The sequence below is a fragment of the Aquarana catesbeiana genome, linkage group LG05 (assembly GCF_042186555.1).
Source record: "Aquarana catesbeiana isolate 2022-GZ linkage group LG05, ASM4218655v1, whole genome shotgun sequence".
Classification (NCBI taxonomy): Eukaryota; Metazoa; Chordata; class Amphibia; order Anura; family Ranidae; genus Aquarana; species Aquarana catesbeiana.
Window position 1 is genome coordinate 625,691,457 of NC_133328.1, and position 26,460 is coordinate 625,717,916.

At 41.2% G+C, this 26,460-nt stretch overlaps 1 protein-coding gene across 1 annotated transcript in view; it reads right to left on the reverse strand.

The window, feature by feature from the left end:
- The window catches only part of COL22A1 (collagen type XXII alpha 1 chain), a 424,543-nt gene that overhangs the window by 28,908 nt on the left and 369,175 nt on the right, over positions 1-26,460 (reverse strand). The window contains exons 52-55 of the mRNA XM_073632290.1: positions 19,227-19,280; positions 6,781-6,825; positions 4,304-4,357; positions 4,010-4,063 (exon numbers count right to left, since the gene is read on the reverse strand). Of these exons, the coding sequence (XP_073488391.1) occupies positions 4,010-4,063; positions 4,304-4,357; positions 6,781-6,825; positions 19,227-19,280 (207 nt within the window). The remainder of the gene's footprint in view (positions 1-4,009; positions 4,064-4,303; positions 4,358-6,780; positions 6,826-19,226; positions 19,281-26,460) is intronic.

Here is a 26,460-nt window from a genome sequence, read left to right on the forward strand (position 1 = left end):
CCTAATTCAGCTATGTAAGGTCCTGTCTATGTGGATATATGTGGGGTTTTTTTTTTTTTCTCAGTACTGCTCAATCTGATGCACAGTTAATACTAGACCACATAAGACTTGATATCCCATCAGTAGCTTACTCCATGTAATGTTTGGTGCAATACTTTTTTCTTTGGATTCAAATGGACACTGCATGCGTTTTTGGCCTGCAGGCACGCTCTGCAGTTTTATTCATCAATGTTGCAGCATGGTTTTTAATTTTGGTTTAGTGTAGTGAGACGGACTGTGTTATTTAGATACATTGTTTATCTTACATATATTTGGAATTTTTTGTATATGTAAATACCCCCACCCCCCCTACCCTTAATAAAGCCTTTTTGCATTTTTGTACCATAAGCCGTAGTTGACCATTCCCCTTTTTTGCTTTCTGGGGACTCCCTTGTCTCCTCTTTCTGTTGTTGATAGAAGGGAGAAGAAGCAAATAAGAAAGGAATGGAGAAGAATGAAAGATGGAAAGAGTACTCAAGGAAAAAGGAAAGTAAGGTAGAAAGATAAGAAGGAAGGGAGAGAGAGGAATGAATGAGGAAGGGGTATGAGGTAAGGGTGGAAGGAAGAGGAATGAAGGAAGGAGAGAGGAATGGAGGAAGGGAGGAAGGCAAAAGAATGACGGCAAGGGGAATGAAGCTGGGAAGGTAAAAAGAAAGAGCAATGAAGGAAGGAAAGAGGAAGGAAGGAAGAAAGGTAGGGAGGAAGAGTAATGAAAAAGATAAGAAGGAAGAAGAAGAAAGAAAGGAAAGAATGGATAGCAATAAAGGAAGGGGGCAAATTAAGGATGGGGTGGTGACGGAAGGGAGGAAAAGGAATGAAGGAAGCCAAGAAGGGAGATAGATGAATGAATGAAGAATAGATTGGAAGGAAATTAAGGAATTTGAATGAAGGAAGGAAGGAAAGAAGAGGAATGAAGGAAGAAAAAAGGAAGGAAGGGAGAAGGGTACGGAGGAAGAGTAACGAAGAAAGGTAAGAAGGAAGAAGAAGAAAGAAGAAGAAGCAGAAAGAGAGAAAAGAATGGAGAGGAATAAAGGAAAGGGTCGACTTAAGGACGAGGAAGGGGGAGGGGTGAAGGAAGAAGAATGAAGGAAGCCAAGAAGAAAGGGAGAGAATGAATGAAGAATGGAAGTGAATGAAGGAAGGAAAGGGGAAGAAAGCAAGCAAGGAAAGGGCAATAAAGGAAGTAAAGTAAGGGAATAAAGAGGAATGAAGGAAGGAAAGCAGGAAAGGAGGAAGTGAGTAAGGAAAGGATGGTAAGAATTAAGAGGAAAGGAAAGAAAATACTGATTGTTTTGTTTTAAAAACATTTAAATAAATATTCCTCCTTGTATTTTTTTATTTAAAATGCACCAAGCGTTTAGGCACTAGTATGTCATCACCGGAGCAGATCAACGTTTTATCTGATCCAAGGATCCTTTTTGCTGGGCACCTCCTCTACCTATAACAGATGTGTGACCATACTATTAACAGGGTGACATCTATCCTCCCAGACCTTTGTATGGGGCGAGGCAGCCCCAATGTGTCACCACCAATGGCTTCCGTTTTGGTTACAATGAAGTCAGTTGCAGATGACTCAACAACAGATGTTGATGACACAATACGTACACGGACGAAACAATTAATAATTACTTAAAAGTCTACATACTAATAATTCTATTTGCAGGCAGTTCTCGACAATATTAATATATACATTTCTCAGGAAATGCTGCAATATGAAGTAATTGTATTTTTTATTGAAAACCAGTAAAAGTATTGCATATCTGTAAGGATTAAAAATTGCAATTTTCCCAAAGATGTTTTAGATTGTTATCATTCACTATATAAAACAAGACAAATTCTAACATATCCTTTCTAGAAAAAAAATATTTTGAAGGCTCAGTATACATTAAGTACATCATTTTCATAAAACGTTTAATGTATAAGGGGTTTTGCCAAAATACTCTGACTGTAAAAGGTATGGGAGATCATCAACAGATATTTAACCGCCCCCCCCCAAAAAATAAAAAATAAATAAGATTTAGTGTTTAAGCTGATGACGTGCAAATCTAATGCCGTGTACACACGGGCGGACTTTTAGACTGCACTGGTCTGATGGGACGAATCCGTCGGACAATCCGACCGTGTGTGGGCTTCATCGGACCTGCAGCGGACTTTTTCGGGCGAAAATCAGACGGACTTTAGATTTGAAACAGGTTTCAAATCTTTCCGACGGACTCGAGTCCGGTCGAAAAGTCCGCTCGTCTTTATGCTAGTCCGACTGACAAAAACCAACACTAGGGCAGCTATTGGCTACTGGCTGTGAACTTCCTTATTTTAGTTCGGTCGTACGTCATCACGTACGAATCCGTCGGACTTTGGTGTGATGGTGTGTAGGCAAATCCGTTCGTTCGAAAGTCCGTCGGAAAGACCATCGGACCTTTGATGCCGAAAAGTCCGCTCGTGTGTACACGGCATAACTGTCTACTCAGAAGCTCACCCTGTCATTCTCCTCACCTTTCACTAAGCTCACCCCATAAGTCTCCTTGTGCATCAGTAATGAATACTAACTGAAATATCAGTATGGATATCGCGTCATTTTCTAATATTAATTCTGAGCTCATAATGTTTCCTCTCCCAATGCCCCCTCCCCCGATTTTTCTATTAAGATCAATAGCACAACTATCAGTCCTTCACTTCCTATCAGGGTGTTGGGTGTAATGCTGGACTCCTTCACTTCCTTAACATTTCTAAAATGTGCCCCACCACCAAGATACTAATTCACTCCCTTATTATCTCTTGACCGTTTCAACTTCCACCTTGTTGGCCTACCTTTACACAGACAATCCCCGGTTTGTCTGTCATGAATGCTGCTGGTATATTCACCCACCTTGCTAACCATTGTAAGGTGGATTGCATACACTGGGTCTTAAACCAGTGGAAGGATTGGCATTTGGCAAAGATGGATGGTGGACACTGAGCATCCACCACTCATCTCTACCAATCCCTCCACTGGCTTCCAAACACCCAACAAATAAAATTCAAAATACCAATGACAAGATAAAAAAGCTATCCACAACTCTGTTCAGAGCTACATCACCAACCTTGTCTCGAAATATCACCCAAGCTGTCCTCTTAGCTCCTCTTAGCTCCTCCCAAAACCTCCTGCTCGCTAGCTCTCGCCACCTACTCCCATGTTCTCCTCCAGAACTCCTCCAGAGACTCTCCCATCCTCTCGAGCTCCCTACCCCAACCTGTTTGGCTATCTTATAATCTGTCCTCCGGACAGTCTCTTCTAATCTCTTTGTGACTCTACTTGGGTTTACTACAAATAACCTTTTTCTGCACAGATCCAGGAAATTTAGCATCCAGAGCTGTGGATGTTACTGTACCTTTTATACATCATGGGGATTTGTGTCCTTTAAATAGCCTCTAAAGTGGTTTTAAACCTCTGAAATGAAAAATGAAAAAAGCATACGTACAGTATGCCTCTATAGTGTGTATTAACCTCAATCCATAGCACCTAATGTGATTTCTGTCTGCTCTCTTATTCCCCTGCTATCTGCATGAGTCACTTCTGACAGTCTATGCTGACACCACAGAATCCCCAGCACAAAGCAGGTGATTGACAGCCTCAGCTCTGCATGTTTTCCTATGAAACTGTGTTGAAGGGGGTGTGTCCATTCCCTCCACTCATGTCTCAGAGTACACTCAGCTCTCCTCTATGTGCTGTGCAGTATTTGACATCAGATCCCCACCCCTTGCCTGCTGAAGCTGAGAAATAGCTATTGAACTGTGTGTTTTAGAAGGTTGTATTGGAGGACTGCCAATACAACTTATGTAGAAGGATTTACAGGCCAGTCATTTTGGTGGTATATGTAAGGGTTTAAAACCACTTTAAAGAGGAATTGTACTTAATTGAAAATGCCAAAAAAAGATTTGAAAGCGGCAAGTATGGTTTCCCTCTATAGCATTAATAGAAAGCAGGACTTACAGACGGTCCACGGATTCCTCTCGGCCCCTGGTGTCCAGGTGGTCCAAGGTCTCCCTAGTGGAAGGTAACCAAAGACATATTATTCACTTTAATGAATCCAAAAACTAAAACCAGATAAATAAATAAATAAAGCAAAAGAGCAGGATACAAAGTCTGTTATCATATGGCAGCTATTAGGGAGGCATCTTCTACAGATTTGAATTGTGCTGCATTACTGACTGAAGCCTGTACAAGAATATACAACATGCAATATCATCTGGCATATATCATAATACAGTGTGTTTAAATGCTTACATCCTTTCCTGATGCTCCTTCCCGCCCTGGAGGTCCTGGTATACCGGGCTCCCCCTGGAAAGAAAGCAATTATATATTTTCAACCTAAATATACAGTGTATATATATATATATATATATATATATATATATATATATATATATATATATATACACACACACAGTATATCTTTACCTAGTTTGGCTCTACAGAATTTTTTTTTCATTTCTTTATCAGGCCTTATAAAAACAATAGTAGTTACAATTCTTTATGTTGCATAGTATTTACGCAGCAGTTTATCAAACAAAGATGGGGTTGTCTCAAGTAAATACAGTAGATACCAAATATGTCAAGTCTTAAAAATTTGTGCGCCCATTAATATGCAAAAAAAAAAACGGTGCTCAAAAATCTCCATTGGCGACACTTTAAAAGCCTTTACTACTTATCAGTTTGAGTCAATGATGAATTATGGCTCTAGAATTATTGCTCTCACTCCGATGTTTGCGATGATACCTCACATGTGTGGTGCAAGCGCAGTTTACATACACATAATATGTGCTCACGTTTGCATTTGCAAGGGTGTGCAGGGCAATGGGGGTTACTATTCGTTTTTTTTTTTTTTTTCTTTTTTAATGCATTTTATTACAATTTTTTAACTTTGTAATTTTCCTTAATCAATATCACAATGGGGTTAACAAGCCACCATGTGATAGCATTTGGCAGGTGAGAGGTACTCTTTATGGAGACATCGGGGGTCTATGAGACACCCAATGTCTTTCCTGCCATTTAAAGCAGCTATTCAAGCACAGATAGTGCTTGGTTAATGAATTCCCTGGCTGTATCAGCCATGGAATGATATTTTCAAAATGAAAATGCTCATAGCTGAGTGCTTCTAGCTTCATTCACTGCAGAGGAGATCAGGGAATGGATGTTCCTTGGTTTCTTCCCACTCGCAATCCTGAAACCCTTTAATGTTGTCTTGGGTTCCCGGGAAAAGCAGGAGAGCCTAGTAACCAGGGAGAGAGGGTGGAGACGGGGGAACCACATCACCTGCACTATAAAAGTGATTGAGTGGCTATACAGTCACCCAGATCACTTTTACTTCACAGCCCGGATCCGGTTGAAGAAAACAAGCACTAGCTCATCAATGCTACTGCAGCCATGAGCTTGTGTTTAATCCTTCACTCTCTGGATGTACTACATATGTCCAGAGAGCTGAAGTATGTTGTAGTTAAAGGCTTGTACACATGCTAATGAATTGTAGATTTGCCAGGCGGTGCATTGCCATTCAGCGTTAGTTGCACCCCAACGCACATCTACAGGGCACTGCTACATTCACATACACTGTAAACATGAAAAAGCAGGACTCCAATTTTTTTTTTCCAATTGTTTCAGTTTCATCAGATTGTGAGGTTTCTAGGATTATCCAGAATGCATTGACAGGTGCATTTGACCTGCAGTTGACCTTACTGACCTGCTCCAAGCAATATTTGTAGTGTGCTGTGCTAGCAGAGCTGAGTAATGGCCACACCCCTCAGGACAAATGTCTTCATACAGATTTATACTGTAGAAGAAGAGAGGGGGCGTGTCAGACCAGGAGTGCTGATTATTGGGTGTACTGGGACTACCTCTGGTGCCTAATAGGCTGTCATATTTATACATTCTGCACAGCTAATGTAACAAAAAAGGGTAAGGTAAAATTATGAAAATGGAGGTTGCCAGTACAATGTCTATCTGACTGAATATCTATTTTTGTGACTCCGGTGTGGGACAGAAGACAGCCAAGGTCACTTGTTAATTAATTCTTAACGATCTCAGAAGCATTTCAAACGAATGCCATTGACACAAGTCCAAAGCCCATCAACACAGGCCCTCAATGATCTTCCTACTCTCAGGCCGGGTTCACACTATCTGTGGCCGTGGCTCAAAGCAGGGGTCCGGTATGTTCCTGTTCTCCCTTTTAGCTGCAAATCAGGTCTGAATTTTTGCCTGAATTTGAACCTGAAACTGAGCCAAAGACGCACAGGATCCTTTTCCAGTGCGGACCTCGGCCACCCCCGAAACTGTGTGAACCGGCTCAGTTGAGAGTCCGTCACAGTCTCCTGTAATGCGAATTGGATGCGGAGAAAGCCGCATCCAATTTGCATAAATGTGAACCCGGCCTTACATACCAGTGCTCTATATTGGCATTGATGAGTACGACACAAAGCCCTCATCACAAGTGTCCTAAGATTTGGCCTGCTAAAGAAGAAAAGGGGTGTGTCAGAACAGGTCTGTTACTAAATGCTGATTATTGGGTACACTGGGTGTCTATGTATATAAATCCTGCAAAACCAGCAGAAAAGTATTGAAAATAAAAATAAAAGCATTAAAAACAGGCAATATATTTAAATTTCTTTTTTTTTTTCAGTTGAGCTTTAATAATATATTCAGTTTTAGGACTTTTTAACATAAATAAAACCCATTATATATAATAAAACATAATTGAAGTGACTTACCCTGGACCCAGGAAGACCAGTATCACCTCTGTGGCCCTTGAAACCCTGAAAAATTATGTAGTTCTCTATTAATGCCTCTTTAGCATATACCAGTACATAGAGTGCAGTGTGAATTCTCAGAGATGAAGACACATGCAGAACAGTGAAGAATATATACAGGTTTGCTTTTGATTTACTAGAGGAGACATTACCATTTACTACACAATATAGACCACCTTTTTTCAACCAGGGTGCCAAGGCACACCGATGTGCCTTCAGGTTTCTTCAGGGGAGCTTTGGCAAAATGCTTAGAAATTGTATACAAGACAGCTGGTGGATGAAGCTCGCCTTTTAGCTACACAAAACAACAGGTTTCCATTGCGTACCATTACAACCTTCTAGCCGCCGGTGTCCTAACAACCAATGACATCATCGTTTGATAAGGAGGACAATGCGCAACTGCACAGCATCCTTGTTTGACTCTTCACTGCCCCTCTCCATCAGCACTGGTGTCACATTAGCTGAGTGAGGGAGAGAAACGGATGAAAAGGAGAAACATTGGAATACTAATCAGGACCAGTGTGCAAACGTGTGTTTGCTTTGGAAGAATAAATCACCTCTAACGTTTGGTGTCCTACGTGTTGCTGCATTATGTAAAACTATTAGTTTAGTTTTTTACATTTTAGAATGAGATGCCTCAAGAGTGTGCAGAATTTAAAGGTGAATGAAAAAAAGGTTGACAAACGCTGGGATAGACATCTAGAATCCAACTGGTAGAGAACAAGGAAAGGGCATGGCCATATGCAGACATCGTGTTGCTCTAAGCCAGCCATTCTCAACCAGGGTTCCTTCAGAAGTTGATCTGTAGCTGAATGACCTCCAGTTTGATGGAGGCTGTATGGTTCCAGGGCCAACACCACTTGGCAAAGCCAGCAGCAGGACATCAATGATCTTTTTAGCTCTCTAAGGGTGGCTTTCGGACCAAGGAAAACAGGTGTGTAGGTACTGCAACCTTCCTACATATAAACTCTGCCCGGTGGTCAGACCTTGAGGCTGCTGACACCTCCAACGTGCCAGAATAAGGAAAGGGATGGTCGGCACTCAGGATGACATCCAAAATGGTATTTTTTATTAAATACATGTATGTAGCTTATGTGTTTCGGACGTTAATTCATAGTCATGGCCTTCTTAATAAAGAAATACCATTTTGGATGTCATCCTGAGTGCCGACCATCCCTTTCCTTATTCTGGCTTTCTGACCACCACTCTATTGCCGCGTACACACAATCAGCCATTCCGACAACAAAACCATGGAATTATTTCGGACGAATGTTGGCTCAAACTTGTCTTTCATACACACGGTCACACAAATGTTGTCGGAAATTCCGAACGTCAAGAACGCGGTGACGTACAACACGTACGATAAGCCAAGAAAAATGAAGTTCAATAGCCAATGCGGCTCTTCTGCTTGATTCCGAGCATGCGTGGAATTCTGTGCATCGGAATTGTGTACACACGATTGGAATTTCCGACAACGGATTTTGTTGTCGGAAAATTTGAGATCCACCTCTCAAATTTTTGTTGTCGGAAATTCCGACAGCAAAGGTCAGATGGAGCCTACACACGGTCGGAATTTCCGACAACAAGATCAAATCGAACATTTGTTGTCAGAAATTCGGACCGTGTGTACGCGGCATAAGGGTTGCATTCTTTCTACTTACCGCCAATGTAATAGCCATTTTTTCTCATTGACCCCTGATTATTTGGTTTTAGTAAGGGTCCCCCAAAACCAGAAATGTGGCAGTGGGGGGGGGGGGGGGGCTGAAAGTTGACTTGTTTCACGCCTGTCTCAGTGCTTAAGCTCTAAGTGCTGCGACAGGCATGAAACGTATCAACCTTCAGTCTCCCACTGCCATCGCTGTGCTATTGTATGTAAGTTTAGGGATTTACTGCAATAAAAGTGTGCAGCTGTCCAGATCATCTTTCTTCTGTTCAAAAGGCTGTTTTATGAGCTGGACTGACACCTTTTTAGCCCCACCCCCCCTACACCAGAATGACATGTCCCTCATAGCTCCCAACTGTCCCTGATTTGGAGGGACTGTCCCTGATTTGGAGCAATGTCCCTCTGTCCCTCTTTCCTCCTCATTTGTCCCTCATTTTGGTCTGATCTATATAGATGTATATAAAATGTACTTTTTATCTATCAAAAAGTGTTTCCCAGCGCTAAACCTTTCATCTGGTTTCTAAATTGCTGCATGTGTAAATTCCAAAAGCCAATATAAAGGAATAGTAAAAAGCACTTGTGGGTTTAACCAATCTTGTTTTTTTGTACAATTCTCCTTTAAGGGGGCTTGGCAAGGGGTGTGTCCTATGCCTGCATACTTTTGCTGACAGGTCTCCCTCATGCCCATCTCAAAAAGTTGGGAGGTATGTGTCCCTGGTCCTTCCTTGGAAGGCAGGGGCTCGGCCCATCATCGAAAGCTGGCTGCCTAAATCCCAGAAGAGCCAACCAGCTGAAGAGGACCAAGAAGAGGCTACGTATGTCACCTGAGCAGCAGAGCACAGCAGGAGAATGCTGTTTTCGCTGTGCAGATGAGTATCTATTTTGAGGATAACCCAGAAATATAGGTAAGAAGAGGAAAAAAAAAAACATGGGGGGTGGTGGGTAAACGCTCCATTATTTCTAAACAAATAAATTCCCATTAGCCAGGGCACCAGCTTCAGATTCTTCAGCTCAGCTTCCCCGAACTTCTAATCAAGCAGTCTCCTTAGCTTTGAGGAGGACATTCCGCTTTAGTCCTGGCTGGGAGTGTGCATCCAAGGTTGGTCCCACAGGACCCTGAAAGGGAAAGGAACCACCCCAAAGCAGAAAGAGGTGCCATAGGTGTGCGCATCCTATTGCATTAAGAAGGTGTGCACCCCAAATCTCAAACACACATGCGTGTGTGTGTATGTGTATATATATATAAATATTACGTAGTTGGAGGGGTTGGTGTTGCTTGGAAAATAAAAAATACTGCATGGTATTATAAGAGGTCAATTTGCGCAATGTATTTGCAGCTAATGTTTGGCTTATTACTTGGAGGCAAATGTGTTTTCTGCAACTCACAAAGACAGGAACATTACAGAACTATTGCACTCAGCACTTCCTAAATACATAGGTTGTCTCTGAAATACGAAACCCTCAGATCTGCTCCCTGACAGCATAAAGGAAGTATCAGGCCTGCAATTCTTGGTATAAAACCCTACTGTTTTATCACTTTATATGTTTATTGCTCATCCTGTTATCCCCTGTCTAGTGCTGGTTTCATACATGGCAAGCTGGTTTTATATTTGTGGTTTTCTGTGTATTTTTTTTAAGTTTCTAAGAAAAGAATTACAAGCTGAGAAATAAAATAAACAATAAAATAAAAATAGAAAGGCATTTTTTTAAAAATGTGGATATTAGGGAAAGAATTATTATTTTGCCATTAAGGAAGAGATAATGGTACGTCTTAAAGCCCAATTCCAGCCAACACATAGGGGTCTATGTATGAAACGTTTGTTTAGAACGAAAATTGCCATATTTTCTCTAATATAGGTGGTTTTTATGTCGTCTGCGCCACCTAGTGGCCATAATGTGTTTTTTTCCTGATTGAGGTATTATTGAAAAAAAGCATTACGGCCACTAGGTGGTGCTAATGATTTATGAGCTACATATATTAGAGAGAATACAGCAACTTTTGTTCTACACGTAGGAAAGCGGGGCGCAGGCCCGCCTGAATTTGTAGGAGGAGCCTCGCCTTTAAAAGGCCGGCCCCTGGTCCTCCCTTCAGTCGTCTCTTCTTTTCGTGTTATCCCACCCACCCATTCCCTTTATTTCACTACTTCTTTATTTCTAAGTACTTCTTAGGTATGCCCCCTTTTAGACATACTGACCTCGTGACCACGGCACACCCCAGGTCACTTTCCAGATTTCCTTCTATTTCCTTTCCCTAGTTATCCACAAGAGTCTCCGAGTACAAATGTGGATGTTTTTCCCATCTGCAGAAAGAACCTTTTATACATAGACTCCTTTGTGTATCATTTAGCAGACTTGTGGGGTGCCATTAGTTGTTAAATGCATCTGCAAACGCATGTGCTTTTGCAACATGTGTTTTGGTGCTGCGTGTTTTTGGAAAAGAGGGTAGGCCATTGAAAGTGATGGGCTGTCCTACACGCGATGTACAGGAATGTCCTCACACTTGGTTGCACCTGTAGGTGTAAACCAAGCCTTATACAATGTTGCAGTGAACAAATAAAGTGAATAAAAAGCCTTTCAAACTTCCAACGCGTTTCGTCTAAAGGACTGTCAGGTGTCTGTGGTAGTGAGCCCTTATAGACAGCTGAGAATTAAATTTAATCTTTTGAATTTGGCAGGTTGAAGCCAGATGACTGGGTCCATGGTCTCAATATAAGTGTATCTAACACCAAGAACATACATTGTATATACTTCAACTTACCAGTCTGTAGATGTGGTGGCTGCATTCATTTTCTTTATTTCAGGTATTTTTCCTTTATTTTGGTGATCCTGCCAGTAACCCACTTCCTGTCCTAGGGTGACAATGCTCCATTGTTGTACTGTATCTAAGTCTGAGTTGCCACCCTAGGAAAGGAATTGTTTTAGGACTACAGAATACCTCCCCACTATGTTATAGAGATGATGAGAGAGGGGAGATGTTCTGTAAACCTAACACACTTCCTGTCCTAGTATGAGAACTCTGCTCCTCCCTGGATACAGTACAGTGAATGAACATTGTCACTCTAGTGACAGGCGTCTCTATACTACAACCCACTGACCAACTGGCAAGCCCATACAGGACTGAATCTGGCCCACAGCTTGAGTCAGGTTCCACACCCCCTACACTGCCTTTCTCAAAGTCACTTGGATTCTGGGATCGCTGGCAACCAATGATGTGCTTACCCCGACAGGACGACAGAATTTCCTCTATCCATACCTGCCCCAACATCTTGGCTCCTGCCCTGCTGTTACACTGACTACAGCCACTTTGTAAGCACGGTAAGGGTGGACTTTTGATAGGGAATCTGATATAGGATGGACTCTTATGTGGAACCTAATGTACGGGTTGGACTCCTAAGGCAGACTTTTATGTAAAGGGGGCTCTGATGAGAACCCTTAATGTAAGAGGGACCCTGATGGGGACCCTGATGTACGGAGGGACTTTGGTGGGATCTCTAATGTAAGGGGGACTCCTAGGGCAAACTAGGGGGTATCTGATAGGGACCCTCATGTAATTGCGGGACTCTGATGGGGACACAAATGTAAGGGGGATCCCTAAAGCAGACTATGATGTAAGAGGGACTCTGCTGAGGACATTAATGTAAGAGGGGACCCAATGAGGACCTGCATGTAAGGGGGTTGGGGGCTCTGATGGGGACCCCAATGTAAGGAGGTACTCTGATGGGGACCCTGATATAATGATGGACTCTGAAGGAGGCCCTGATGTAAGCAGGGACTCTGTTGGGGACCATCATGTAAGAGGGTCTCTGATGGGGACCCTGATGTAAGGAGGGACTCTGATGAGAACCCCTAATGTAAGAGGGACTCTGATGGGGACCCTGAAGTAAGAAGGGACTTTGGTGGGAACTCTAATGTAAGGGGGACTCCTAGGGCAAACTAGGGGGTCTCTGATGGGGACCCTCATGTAATTGCGGGACTCTGATGGGGCACAAATGTAAGTGGGGCTCTAATGGGGACCCTCATGTAAGGGGGAACTCCTAAAGCAGACTTTGATGTAAGAGAGACTCCTCTGAGGACATTAATGTAAGAGGGGACCTGATGTGGACCTGCATGTAAGGGGGGGGGACTCTGATGGGGACCCTAATGTAAGGAGGGACTCTGTTGGGGACCATCATGTAAGAAGGTCTCTGATGAGGACCTTAATGTAAGGGGGGACTACAAAGGCAGACTCAGTTGTAAGGGGGGATCTTATGTGGATTCTGGTGGGGACTCTAATGTAAGGGAAACTCCTAGGACAGACCCTGATGTAAGGGGGGCTCTGATGGAGACCTTAATGCTAATTGGGGAACTCTGATGGGGACACTAATGTAAGAGGGGTTCCGATGGGGATGCGCATGTAAGCAATGACTCTGATGGGGACCCACATGTAAGAGGGGACTCCAAGTAAAACCTACTGATTATTTATTATTAATTGGTTTATAAAACAATTTTTTTTTTGCCCCACGAATATTTGTAAGAAATACGGCATGGCCCTCATAATTAAATGTTTGGAGACCCCTTGCCCTAGGCCATTGCTTGAGATTAGATTGCAGTGTGCGCAGGACGGTTCTGGATTTCTGGCAGGATCAGCATATATTCTTTTGCACTTATCATACAGATATAACAAAAAGCTTTCAATAGTATTTTTAACAAACCAAATGGATGCAAAAGGGGGAAACCCATTGTTGGGGCTCACATACATTTTATGCAGCTACAAAGCAATTGGTGGCCACCTTCAACTTACCTTTCTAAATTGGCTGAGTGTGGCAAGAAAGGAGCAAAGGGGCTGTAAGGGGCTCATAATACTCAGCCTGTCCTTCCATTGCCGAGATCAATCAACCTCACACAATAGTTTTAATGGAGGTTAAACAGCAGCAAGCTAAAGTGTTAATAGGAGTCGTATATAAACCGTGGAATGTATGTAGGGAATGTAATCTATTCCTTCTCCACTAATCACAGAAACCGCGCAAATGTCAATTCTACATTTACAGACTTCGTCTTCCTCAGAGTGCGGAGATTGATTTCCAATGGATGGAGATGGTGAGCGCTGTATCACAGGTCATAGGGTGAGCTCCATCATTCTGTCTGTTCTCTGTACATAGATTATACAAGGTGGTCGCCTCCCTGGAGATGGGATGCTTATCTGGAGCACTGGTGTACTACATTCTTCTCTCTATGCATTTCCCAGAATGTGCCTTCCCTAGTGCTGGACGGTTGTGGCCGGTCATGCCTCTGGATGGATCCACCATGGGCCTTGTTTAGGATTTTTAGGCTGTCCTTGGGATCTCAGCTTTTATAGTGGTCTCTCTCCCGGTTGGGACCGCACCACCATGGCTATCAATTTTAAGAATCGTCTGTAGGTGTTACAGCTACAAATCTCTCTTTGAATTTGCTCAACTTATGCCCCAGAATCAACATATATGATGAAGAGTGTTGAATCTTAAGGGCTTGTTTATACTTGCTTAAAAATGTGGCATTGGACACGCTTTTTTTAAAGCACTCTGAAGGCCAATCAAAGCACCTGCCACTAAATAAAATGGTGAGCCTACAGTCCTGTTCACACGTTGCTTTTGCTTTGCTTTTAAAAATGATACCCAGTGTCGCTTTCTTGGTGCTTCAAAGCGTCTCCAAAGCCTCTATAGAAGTCTATAACAATGCTCACTATGTGCACATGCAGCTTTTGAGGGGCTTTTATTCAGCATTAGCTTTGCTTTGTTTTGGAGGTAATATGCCCTGTACACACGGCCGGACTTGCGAACAGTCTAAACTCCGTCGGATGGAAAGATTTAGAACATGTTCTATATCTAAGTCAGTCGGAAATGCCGACAGAAAAAGTCCGATGGGGCATACACACGGTCGGAAGGTCTGGGCGAAAGCTCCCATCGGACTTTTTCTGTCAGAAAGTCCGGCCGTGTGTACACGTCATTACAGGTGTGAAAAATTCCAGGATGCACCAGTAAACCAACAAGCGAAGACGTCATCAGTAGTCACTTCCAGTTCATGTATATGTTATGGTAGTGTCTTGTGCAGACATCACATCTGGTGGGGCAATAGGAAGGTGAGCGGGGTCCAGACCAGAGCGGAGCAACTAGCAGACAGCACATGTGGTGTGCAACATGGGAACGCTATAACAGAAGATGAACGGGGACCTGAGAGAGAGGACTGAGCAGTGGAGGATCAGCAGAGCTGGGGGACCAGAGCAGGAGAAACTAGCAATGTCACATGCGGTGAGCAACATGGGAGCAATATAGCAGGAGGTGAGTGGGGACCAGAGAGAGAGAGGAGGACCAGCAAACAGAGGATCAGCAGAGCTGGGGGTTACTACTGAGTGGGGGATCAGCAAACCTGAGGATACTCCTGAGTGGAGGATCAGCAGAGCTGTGGGACCGGAGCAGGAGAAACTAGCAGATGTCACATGCGGTGAGCAACATGAGAGCAATATAGCAGGAGGTAAGTGGGGACCAGAGAGAGAGAGGAGGATCAGCAAACCAGAGGATCAGCAGAGCTGGGGGTCACTACTGAGTGGGGGATCAGCAAACCTGAAGATACTCCTGAGTGGAGGATCAGCAGAGCTGTGGGACCGGAGCAGGAGAAACTAGCAGATGTCACATGCGGTGAGCAACATGAGAGCAATATAGCAGGAGGTGAGTGGGGACCAGAGAGAGAGAGGAGGATCAGCAAACCAGAGCTGGGGGTCACTACTGAGTGGGGGATCAGCAAACCTGGGGATACTCCTGAGTGGAGGATCAGCAGAGCTGGGGGACCGGAGCAGGAAAAACTAGCAATGTCACATGCGGTGAGCAATATGGGAGCAATATAGCAGGGGGCGAGTGGGGACCAGAGAGAGAGGTGGATCAGCAAACCAGAGGATCAGCAGAGCTGGGGGTCACTACTGAGTGGTGGATCAGCAGAGCTGGAGGTTACTACTGAGCAGGGGAACAGCGAACCTGGGGATACTCCTAAGTGAGGGATCAGTAGAGCTGGGAGTACTACTGAGCGGGGGATCTGCTGAATGAGGGTACTAATAAGATGGGGATCTGATAAACAGGGGTACTAATGAGCTAGAGATCTGCTGAGTGTGGGTACTACTGAGCTGGGGTTCTACAGGACCCCTTTAGCACAAATAGAAAAATAGAAAATTAACACACATAGGGTATTTGTCAAGCTTTATTAAAGCTTCAAAAAAGCATCACTGAAGCATTTCCGAAGCATCAAAAACACATCAAAAAAGCATGTTAAAGCGGTAGGTGCTTTAATGTGTGTTAAAATTAATGCAAGTGTAAATGAGCCCCAACTTAGGAGAGTATGTGGGGTTCCTTTTGGGTTCCCCCATGGTTCAAGCTTACATTTGATGTAATAAATAGTTTTTGTACAAATTTCATATCTGCAGCAAGTCAGTAAGAGCCCGCCTCATTTCCTGGCTGGAGGATGTTCCAATGTTCTCTGACGTTCCCAGATTAGGCAATGTGGAGGTCCTGACTTCATCGCTGTGCCTGTCCACCTCATCCAATCAGAGAACTGACCATTTCCTTTTTTCTTTTTAGGGCCCATTTACACTAAAGCATTGTGGTAACGCATGTTATCATGTATTACTGCATTAAAGTGTTATTTATTTTGAAAGGCACTCCAACAAGGCAATACTGCCGCAATGCAATGGTAGTGTGTCGCATTACCAAAAAAAGGTCCACGACTGACTTTTGGCATGTTAGGGTGTAAGGCATCTCATTCATTTCAATGGGCTGAGTTAACCAAACGTGCACTAACGTGTAAAACGTAACGTGTAAAGTAAATGAACCCTTAAGATTTCTGTATGTGAGAATCTCCAATAGGTGCGCAGGGGTTCCCACTTCCCAGATCAGCAAAGTACCAACACAAGTAAATAGGGGGGATCGGGCACAAAGACCATGCTTGGATGAAATACTGATGAGCAGGTAGTGTGTGATCCCTCTGCACACCTTTTGGCTCCGGCAAACAAGAGCTTATGATGAATCATTTCCTGCTTCCTCCTACACTGCCAGATTTAATGTGTTGTTTGTTCATTGAGGTGACCTTTTCTAATATAATTTGTAGATACAGGAGAATGCCTATTTAGTGCTTTAATATAATAATAAAAATATGGGCAAAACTTGTCCTGCTTTTCTGTAACAAAAATTAAACACACAGCTTTTATACATCTTTTTAACAAATCTTTTAATGTTATTCTATATTTATAATAATATAATATTTTATATAAGATTATTATTATCATTATTATTATTATTATTATTAAAAATTATTTCATATTATGATGATTATTAATCACCATAATACTCATCATAATAATAATAGTAACATTAACAACAACAACAACATATTTTATATTATTGTTATTATTCTTACATAGTATTAGTATTATTATTAACATTATTAACAATAACAATAATACGAAGAATATATTTAATAAATTATCCCCCCCCCTCCTAGATTGTAAGCTCTAAGGAGCAGGGCCCTCCTATTCCTACTGTTTTGAATTGTTTTGTAAGCATACCGTCTGCCCTGTAAAGTGCTGTGCAAACTGTTGCACTACATAAATCCTATATAATAGTAATAATAATAATAATAATAATAATAAATAATAATATTTTTTTTTTAATATATAATAACTACTACAACAAAAATAATTTATAAAAGATATAATTTTAATATCTTTATTTATATTATTTATATTTAATAATTATTATTTTTAATTATTATTAATTCATTAATTATTATTAATTCTTTGATTATTATTAATTATTTTATTAATAGATATATTATTTAATATTTATTTATATGATATTATTTATAAAAGATACTATCCCACACCCACCTACTGTAACAACTGTCCCCGAGCCACCCCCATCAAATCATTCCCTGCATCTATTACCTTTTGTACCACCACCCCCTACCTTTAGAATGTAAGCTCTACGAGCCGGGCCCTCCTGTCCCTTCTGTATTGAACTGTACTGTACAGTAATTGTGCTGTCCCCCCCTCTACATTGTAAAGCGCTGTGTAAACTGTTGGTGCTATATAAATCATGTATAATAATAATAATAATGTATAATATTATTATTATTATTATTAAAATAATAATAATAACACTTGTCATTTCAGCCTCAAATCCAATCGCTGTCAAAAGTTTGTAGAATTCACCTCTGTAACATCTCTAAAATTCGCCCTTTTTTAACAAATGAAACCACCAAGCTCCTCATTCACTCCCTTGTTATCTCTCGCCTTGACTATTGCAACTCCCTTCTCATTGGCCTACCTCTCCATAGGCTCCTCCCCTCTTCAGTCTATCATGAATGCTGCTGCCAGACTTATCCACCTTACCAACCGCTCAGTGTCTGCCAACCCTCTCCTCCAATCCCTACACTGGCTCCCAATCACCCAGCGAATTAAATTCAAAATTCTAACCACAACATACAAAGCCATTCACAACTCTGCCCCAAGCTACATCGCTAATCTTGTCTCCAAATATCACCCAAATCGACCTCTCCGCTCTTCTCAAGACCTCCTGCTTTCAAGTTCTCTCATCTCCTCCTCCCATGCTCGTCTCCAGGATTTCTCCAGAGCCTCTCCCATCCTCTGGAACTCGCTACCTCCATCTATCCGGCTATCCCCTACTCTTGCTACCTTCAGGCAATCCCTGAAAACTCATCTCTTCAGGAAAGCCTATCACATCTCTAACTAATCTCCTACCACTTCCACCAGCTCATTCCCCACAGTTACAACCTTTTGTACCACCTGCCCCACCCTATTAGATTGTAAGCTCTTCTGAGCAGGGCCCTCTTAATCCTATTGTATTGTATTGTATTATAACTGTATTGTCTCCCTTTTTATATTGTAAAGCGCTGCGTAAACTGTTGGCGCTATATAAATCCTGAATAATAATAATAATAATAATTATTGTTATTATTAAAATGTACGATTATTATTTTTTTTTATTATGATTATTATTTTGATTATTATTATTACTATTTTAATAATACATATAATAATATATTTTATAATACTTTAATATTTTTAATCACATCTTTTAAACAAAGAAAATTGACAAATGAAAGAGCACAGCCAGATACAAGACATCTTATATTTACAATGACCCCTTTCTTTGCGTTATCTTTGATGGACTGTCGCTTTGCTATCATCAAGCTCTCCTGAGTGAACTTATAAGTTTGTAATATGTGAATATTGTCTGTAGAATGTCTGTATTCAAAGGATTTTTATAAAGATTGTAAGTGGTGACCTTCCTCTGAAAAATACTTGATGCCTGGCTATCATGCCAATTCTTTAACTGCTTTACATATCAAGTGAAATCAGAACTTGTGATCTGCACATGTCTATTGGGTCAGTGGGTTTGATTTACTAAAACAGGAGAGTATAAAATCTGGTGCAGCTGTGCACAGAAACCAGCTTCCAGGATTTTTGTCAAAGCTTAATTGAACAAGCTGAAGTTAGAAGCTGATTGACTCCCATGCAGAGCCGCATCAGATTTTGCACTCCCCAGTTTTAGTAAATCCACCCCATTTACCGATGACCTTGAATTAGTATGGCTAGGCAAGTAGCATTTTCAGGAGATGAGGTCACCCTTGGCAGTCTAGGGGTTTCTTTCTGCACAGCATTCATTGAAGATCTGAGAAGGTTTGGAGAAATGAGCTCTACAAAGACCAAGACCTAGGTACTCACCGGAGGTCCTCGTGCCCCCTCTCTTCCCAGCGGGCCTGGTTCTCCTGGCTTTCCCTAAATAAAACAAAGTAGAATCATTTAAAAGGGGATATAGATAGGTTATACATAAAATATCAGTTTATTAATCAATACATGAAAATTTCAATACATACACTAGAGAACATAGTTAAAATAACAAGCTGATGTACTGTATTTCAGCATATTAAAATATACAAGTATATACGGTATATATATTCCATTTCAAATATTCCAACATGGCCAAATCAATAAAGATAAGTACATCCTTTATCTCAGCGGTTCTCAACCTCAGTCCTCAAACACCCCCAACAGGCTATGTTTTGGGAACTTCCCTTAGATAAAATAGCTCTTATCAATTCCATGTCATTGATTTAAATCAGCTGTGCAAAGTACCGGAAAACCTGAAAACATGGCCGGTTGGGGGTACTTGAGGACTTATGCCACTGACATAACTTATGCAAACTAGAAAACAGAGCTTCAAAAATTGGAAATGATAAATAATATTTGAGCACCTCTTTAAAAAGAATATGAGCTGCTGCTCAGACTACTCTCATTTGCTCATAAAAGCAATACTTATTTTAATCAGCTTGATAATTAGTGTAAAGATTATTGTGACACTTCCATATGATGACCATTACTGGGTCTCAGTTCTGGCATTTGGCAAACAGGACAACCAAAGGGTGGCACCAGATGACACATAGACAGGAATAGGAATAAATGGATGGTTGAGCTGGACACTACACAGCCCAAAAGGTTAAATGCTGACTTGGATTTATTCTGCTCTTTGTGAAATTCTTTTAAGTGTTTTTTTTAAATTAATGTTATTATACAGATTTCATTTCTTTGATTCATTCATGTCGCTCTGTGGGAGCAGTTCTGTGATACAAAGTCATTAAAAGATGTGTGCACAGGTGTTACATGTTGCCAGTAAATAACACATAACTAAGAGTGCTAGCTTTAGTTTTAATACATGCTTTACTTGAGAAAGGACAAAATGTTGTACATATGGATTCCTCACATATGGAGTTTGTGGATTTTGCAAACAATTAAACAAATAATTTGAGGTGCTGTATAACTACTACTGTGGACTGCTTTTCTATTTATGGGAGCAGTGGGTAGTGATCGTAAACCTATTTTTTTTAACCACTTGCTTACAGGGCACTTAAACCCCCCTCCTATCCAGACCAATTTTCAGCTTTCAGCGCTGACGCACTTTGAATGACAATTGCGTGGTCATACAACACTGTACCCAAATGAAATTTTTATCATTTTTTCACCACAAATAGAGCTTTCTTTTGGTGGTATTTGATCACCTCTGCAGTTTTTACTTTTTGTTAAAAAAAATGTAAAAAACTGAATTTAAAAAAAAAAAAAAAAAATTTATTTTTTTATATTTTGTTATAAAAAATTTAAAACGGGTAGATTTTCTCCTTCATTGATGTACGCTGATGAGGCGGCAGTGATGGGCACTGATAGGCGGCAGTGATGGGCACTGATGGGTGGCAGCGATGGGCACTGATGGGTGGCAGTGATGGGCAGCACTGGCAGGTGGCACTGACTGGCACTACAGGTGCGCATTGATAGGTGGCACTTGTTTGCATTGATAGGTGGCACTTGTGGGCACTGTTAGGTGGCACTGTGGGCACTGTTAGGTGGCACTTTTAGTGGGCACTGATGAGGCAGATGTGCCTCTTCCACTTCAGGACCGATGTCCCTGACATGTGAGCCGGTGATCGTCTTTTTTTTCTACTCGCGCTGTCAGCGTGAGTAAAAAAAAAAACGATTACCGATGTTTTGTTTACATCATGTGATCAGCTGTCATTGGCTGACAACTGATCACATGGTAAGGGGCCGGGACCTGAAGGGCGCGCACAGGGAGCGTGCACAGGGGAGGCCATCATATGACGGCCTCCCGGGAATGCAGGTCCGCGCTGTGGCCGTCATTTGGCCATAGCGCGGATGTCTAGTGATTAAATAGCAAACATGTTATACTTATCTGCTCTGTGTAATGGTTTTGCATACAGAAGCCCCGATCGTCCTCTTCTGGGGTCCCCCCACTGCCATTCCTGGCTCCCCTCCCCCATAGCAAAGCTGCTTAATCCCAAGCCATGCTATGTGTGCCCACTAACACACACAGTGTGGCTCGGCCCCACCCCTCGCTCCCTTTTTACAGGCTGTGATTGACCTGGCCTCCATGGCCAGTGAGGAGTAAGAAAGCGAAGAGAGCCCCTGCTCTCAAGCACAGTGCTACATTGGGCTTGAGCTCAGGTAAGTACTTGGGAGGGGGGGGGGGGCACTGCACTCAGAAGTTTTTTTATTACCTCATTGCATGGAATGCATTAAGGTAAAAAAAACTTCCACTTTTACAACCACTTTAACTGCATGCACTCATGGAGGTGACAGCTCTCGGCACAATATATATATATATATATATATATATACACATATACATATATATATATATACACATATACATATACACATATATATATATATATATATATATATATATATATATATATATATATATATACACACACACACACACACACACATATATATATATATATATATATATATATATATATATATATACAGTTGTGCTCATAAGTTTACATACCCTGGCAGAATTTGTGATTTCTTGGCCATTTTTCAGAGAATATGAATGTTAGCACAAAAATTTTTCTTTCACTTATGGTTAGTGTTTGGCTGAAGCCATTTATTATCAATCAACTGCGTTTACTCTTTTTAAATCATAATAGCAACAGAAACTACTCAAATGACCCTGATCAAATGTTTACATACCCCAGTTCTTAATACTGTGTATTGCCCCCTTTAACATCAATGACAGATTGAAGTCTTTTTTGGTATTTGTGGATGAGGCTCTTTATCTTCTCAGATGGTAAAGCTGCCCATTCCTCCTTGCAAAAGCCTCCAATTCCTGTAAATTCTTGGGCAGTCTTGCATGAACTGCACTTTTGAGATCTCCCCAGAGTGGCTCAATGATATTGAGGTCAGGAGACTGAGATGGCCACTCCAGGACCTTCACTTTGTCATGTTGGAATGCCCAAGTACATCCCATGCACAGCTTCCTGGCTGATGAATGCAAATGTTCCTCTGGTATTTTTTGATAACATACTGCATTCATCTTGCCATCGATTTTGACCAAATTTCCTATGCCTTTGTAGCTCACACATCCCCAAATCATCAGCGATCCACCTCCGTGTTTTACAGTAGGAATGGTGTACCTTTCATCATAGGCCTTCTTGACTCCTCTCCAAATGTAGCGTTTATGGTTGTGGCCAAAAAGCTCAATTTTGGTCTCATCACTCCAAATGACTTTTTTGCCAGAAGGTTTGAGACTTGTCTCTGTGTTGTTTGATGTATTATAAGCGGGATACTTTGTGGCATTTGCGTAGTAATATAAAAAAGGGGGGTAACTAATGCGCAAACCCTCACTACACCAGGAAATATAAATGAGTAGCAGCCAACATGGAAGGTGTTCTCACACAAAAAATGACAAATAAAAAGATAAGTATGTGGCGCTAACGCAACAGGATTAAATATAAATGATTGAAATAGTTCAAATCGAATCAATTAATCTATACATGCAATACACAAGCTACAAAGTAGCACTTCAGTGGCCATGATAAACTAAATTATAAATAATAAAGTGCAGTAATCTTCAACATGCGCAACAATCTATATAGTCACATCACAGTAATAACTTTCAAAGTGCAAAAGTAAAGTGCAAGCAAATGCTCCAAAGTGATAGTAATGCAATGATAATGTCCAATACAAAAATCTTCAAGTGAACAGTTCATAGGAAAAAAGTGCATGTGCCAAACAACCGAAAGATTCACTTCATCCAAATGATTCCACCATCTGCTGTGTGCCACTCATTTGCCCCAGCCTTGTTCCTATTTAATTGTATTTTCCTATTTATTTCATGTACTTTTTTTGCAAAAATATCAAAGCTTTCCATAAAATTTATAGTGACTTACTTTTCTTGTCCTAATCCACGTTTCCAGACAATTCCATTAGTAATGTCTTTCTTCCTGATCAGACTTTAGATCATGACACAGGAAGGAGTTGACCAGCTGATCTCATTAGCACACAGCCTGCATCATTCACCCACCCACTTCCAGGTGCACATTTTTAAATGAAATGCAATCAATCAGTGATCGCCCTTCTCACTAAATACACAGATTGCATAGTGTATGGCCATCTTTATACAAGTACATAGGACAGAGTGGACAGAAGCACTCAGCTGTCAAGCCCCGTTCACAACTCTGCATAGCGGGAACTCGCATTCCCACATGCATTTTTTTTTTTGTTTTGTTTTTTTTTAGCGAGGTGGGGAGGCGTTTTGGAGCATTTTTACTCATCACACATAGGACAGCCCATCCACCTAAATTGGGCCATCCTACACACAGCAATCACCCCAAAGAAGCTTCAAAACTATTTATTAGAGCTGAGCTTGATTCCATTTTTTACTGCGATTTTTGGACAGCGCATTTCTGAAATGCAAGGGAACACACAGATGTGAATGGAGCCTCGTTGTTCTTGTGTTTCACATCTAGCATAGTGGGGAGCTAACGTTTTGTGTCTCGTTTTTCCTGTGACATGCATAGGGCAGACTGTTGATTTCGATTGGCTGCACTACATGCGGTTAATGGGACATTTTGGCGTTTTGTGGGTTGTGTGTTTTTTACTGTGCATTTTGCAGCCTTTGGCACTCGTTTTTTCACATGGCAAAATGTGTGTTTGCTTCTGTGTTTGGTGTGCTGTATACAATTAATGGCACTGAAATCGCAACTAGTAATTTTAGGTGTATAAACATTGCCATACACTATACAATCTGATTGTGTATTTAGTGAGAAGGGTGATCACTGATTGACTGCATTTCATTTAAAAAAACGTGCACCTGGGAATGGGTGGGTGGATGATGCAGGGTGTGTGCTAATGAGATCAGCTGGTCACCTCCTTCCTGTGTCATGACCTACAGTCTGATCAGGAAGAAGACATTACTAATGGAAATGTCTGGAAATGTGGATTAGTGACTGTAGATTTGATGGAAAGCTTTGATATTTTTGCAAAAAAAGTACATGAATGCTATATTGGTGCATAGGGGAGCTGGAATTTAGAGAAAAAAAAAGTGTACAAAGGTGAACTTACCCTTTAACCAGTTATGTACACTGGACATACTACACATGCTAAAAAAAAAACAAAGTACACAGCGTGTGTACTACATTATGTCCTTCTGTCCCTCTGCTGCTCCCTTCCTCGCAATTGCTGAAAATTCCTGGCTGGCAAAATGACAGCCAGGAGTTGCTGTGTAAATCCAGAGCTTTAGAAGCTGTTGCTCTTAAAATAATACCTTGTTTATAAACATTGTTCAGAGGCAAGATAGAGAGATACAAAGTAACACTGTTACTTTTATATCTACCCTTTTATTCATCTACAGAACAATGAGATAAGCTTCCAACTCCATATGATGTCAATTATAGAAACCCAACAAGGTAAAAAAAAAGTATGCAAAAATTAAATTCATTCTTATTTAATTGTATTTTCCTATTTAATTTGTTCCTAATTAATTTAAAGTTTATTCTTTTTTTTTAGTTTTATCTTTTTATTTGGAAGAAAACAATAAATACATTTTTTACGCAACAATAGAGATGCTGTTTTTGAGCCCCCAGAAAAAAGACAGTATTGGTATCTATCTCCTATACATCAGGTTCAACTTTTCTAGAACATAGAGAACATATATCAACTCCAGCATCCAGAACCACCATCTCCCCTCGGTCATGCACTCAGAGAAACCATCCTCTGTCCAGGGTCCTAAAAAGTATCCCGGGCTTTGGGGGGTCTTCTTGTATAGTTTATAAATATCAGTTATTCTCCTCCTACCTATTTTATTCAAAAAAAAAAAAAAAAAAAGACAACCCCCCAACCCCCCACCACTAAACATCTCCTCTCCTCCCCTACCCGTGGGTCATTCCCTAGCATAGCCAATCCCGGTCTGGGGGCTCAAAAACAGCATCTCTATTTCTTCAATTATTAGAAATCACATCTATGCGAGTTCTTCCCTCCTCTGTATCAATAAAAAGATTTCATGGACCATGTCTTCAGATATATCCCTCGCTTCTGCCGGGCTGTCCAAACCAACTCATCCATACCATTCAACTCCTCTACTCTTTTAAGCCACCTTCCTACAGATGGGGGTTGTGTTTGCTTCCAGGCATTGGAATACAAGATTTAATCACATTCAAGATATGGCATAAGATAGATTCCTTATACTTCTTAACCGGGATTTTAGAATCATGTAATAAAAAGAAAGCCGGGTCTTCAGGAATCTCCTGGTTACTAAATTTCTGAATAAGTCTCCAGACCTCTCTCCAGAACCCCCTAATTCTGGGACAGGACCAAAAGACAGCCAATAGCGTCCCACTCTCCTCCCTACAACACCAATAGCTATCGGATATATCCGTGTAGCATCTATGCAAAAAGGCGGGGTGCTGTACCACTGAGACAAGATCTTAAAGTTTATTTCCTGCAATTTTGTGCAAATTGAGGATTCAAATGTATTATGTATTATGTTAGCACGCTGCTCCTTCAAAAAGGTTCTATTCAAATCCATCTCCCATCTCCTAAAAAATGGCAAGTTGGAAATCCTCCGGAGGTGCGACCAGCAATGCATACATCTTTGAGAGGGTTTGAGAGAGTAGGCCGCTGCCTGATAATATTTGTACAGGTCAGGTACCACTAGCCCACCATTTTGTTTAGGTAGGGTCAGGAAGGATCTTCTGATCCTTGGATGTTTATGTGCCCAAATAAATCCGGTGAGGAGAGAATGTATCTGTTTAAAATAATATTTTGGTACTGCAATAGGTAACGCCTGAAAGAATCCATACTTTGTGTAATAGTGGTGGGAAATTATGCTTATATGTACACAAAAGATCTGCTGGTATAAGGGTTCCCAGATACTTCAGGGCTTGGTCTGACCATTTAAATTTATAGCTGGACTTCAGTGATCTTAGCACGTCATTTGAGATTGCCACTCCCATAGCTTCTGATTTTGAAAGATTGATCTTAAAGTAAGATTGGAAGCCATATGTCTCCATTTCTTGGAAGAGGTTAGGAAGTGATATCATCGGGTTAGTCAATAAAAAAAGCATATCATCTGCATAAGTCGAAATCTTATACTGCGTTCCTT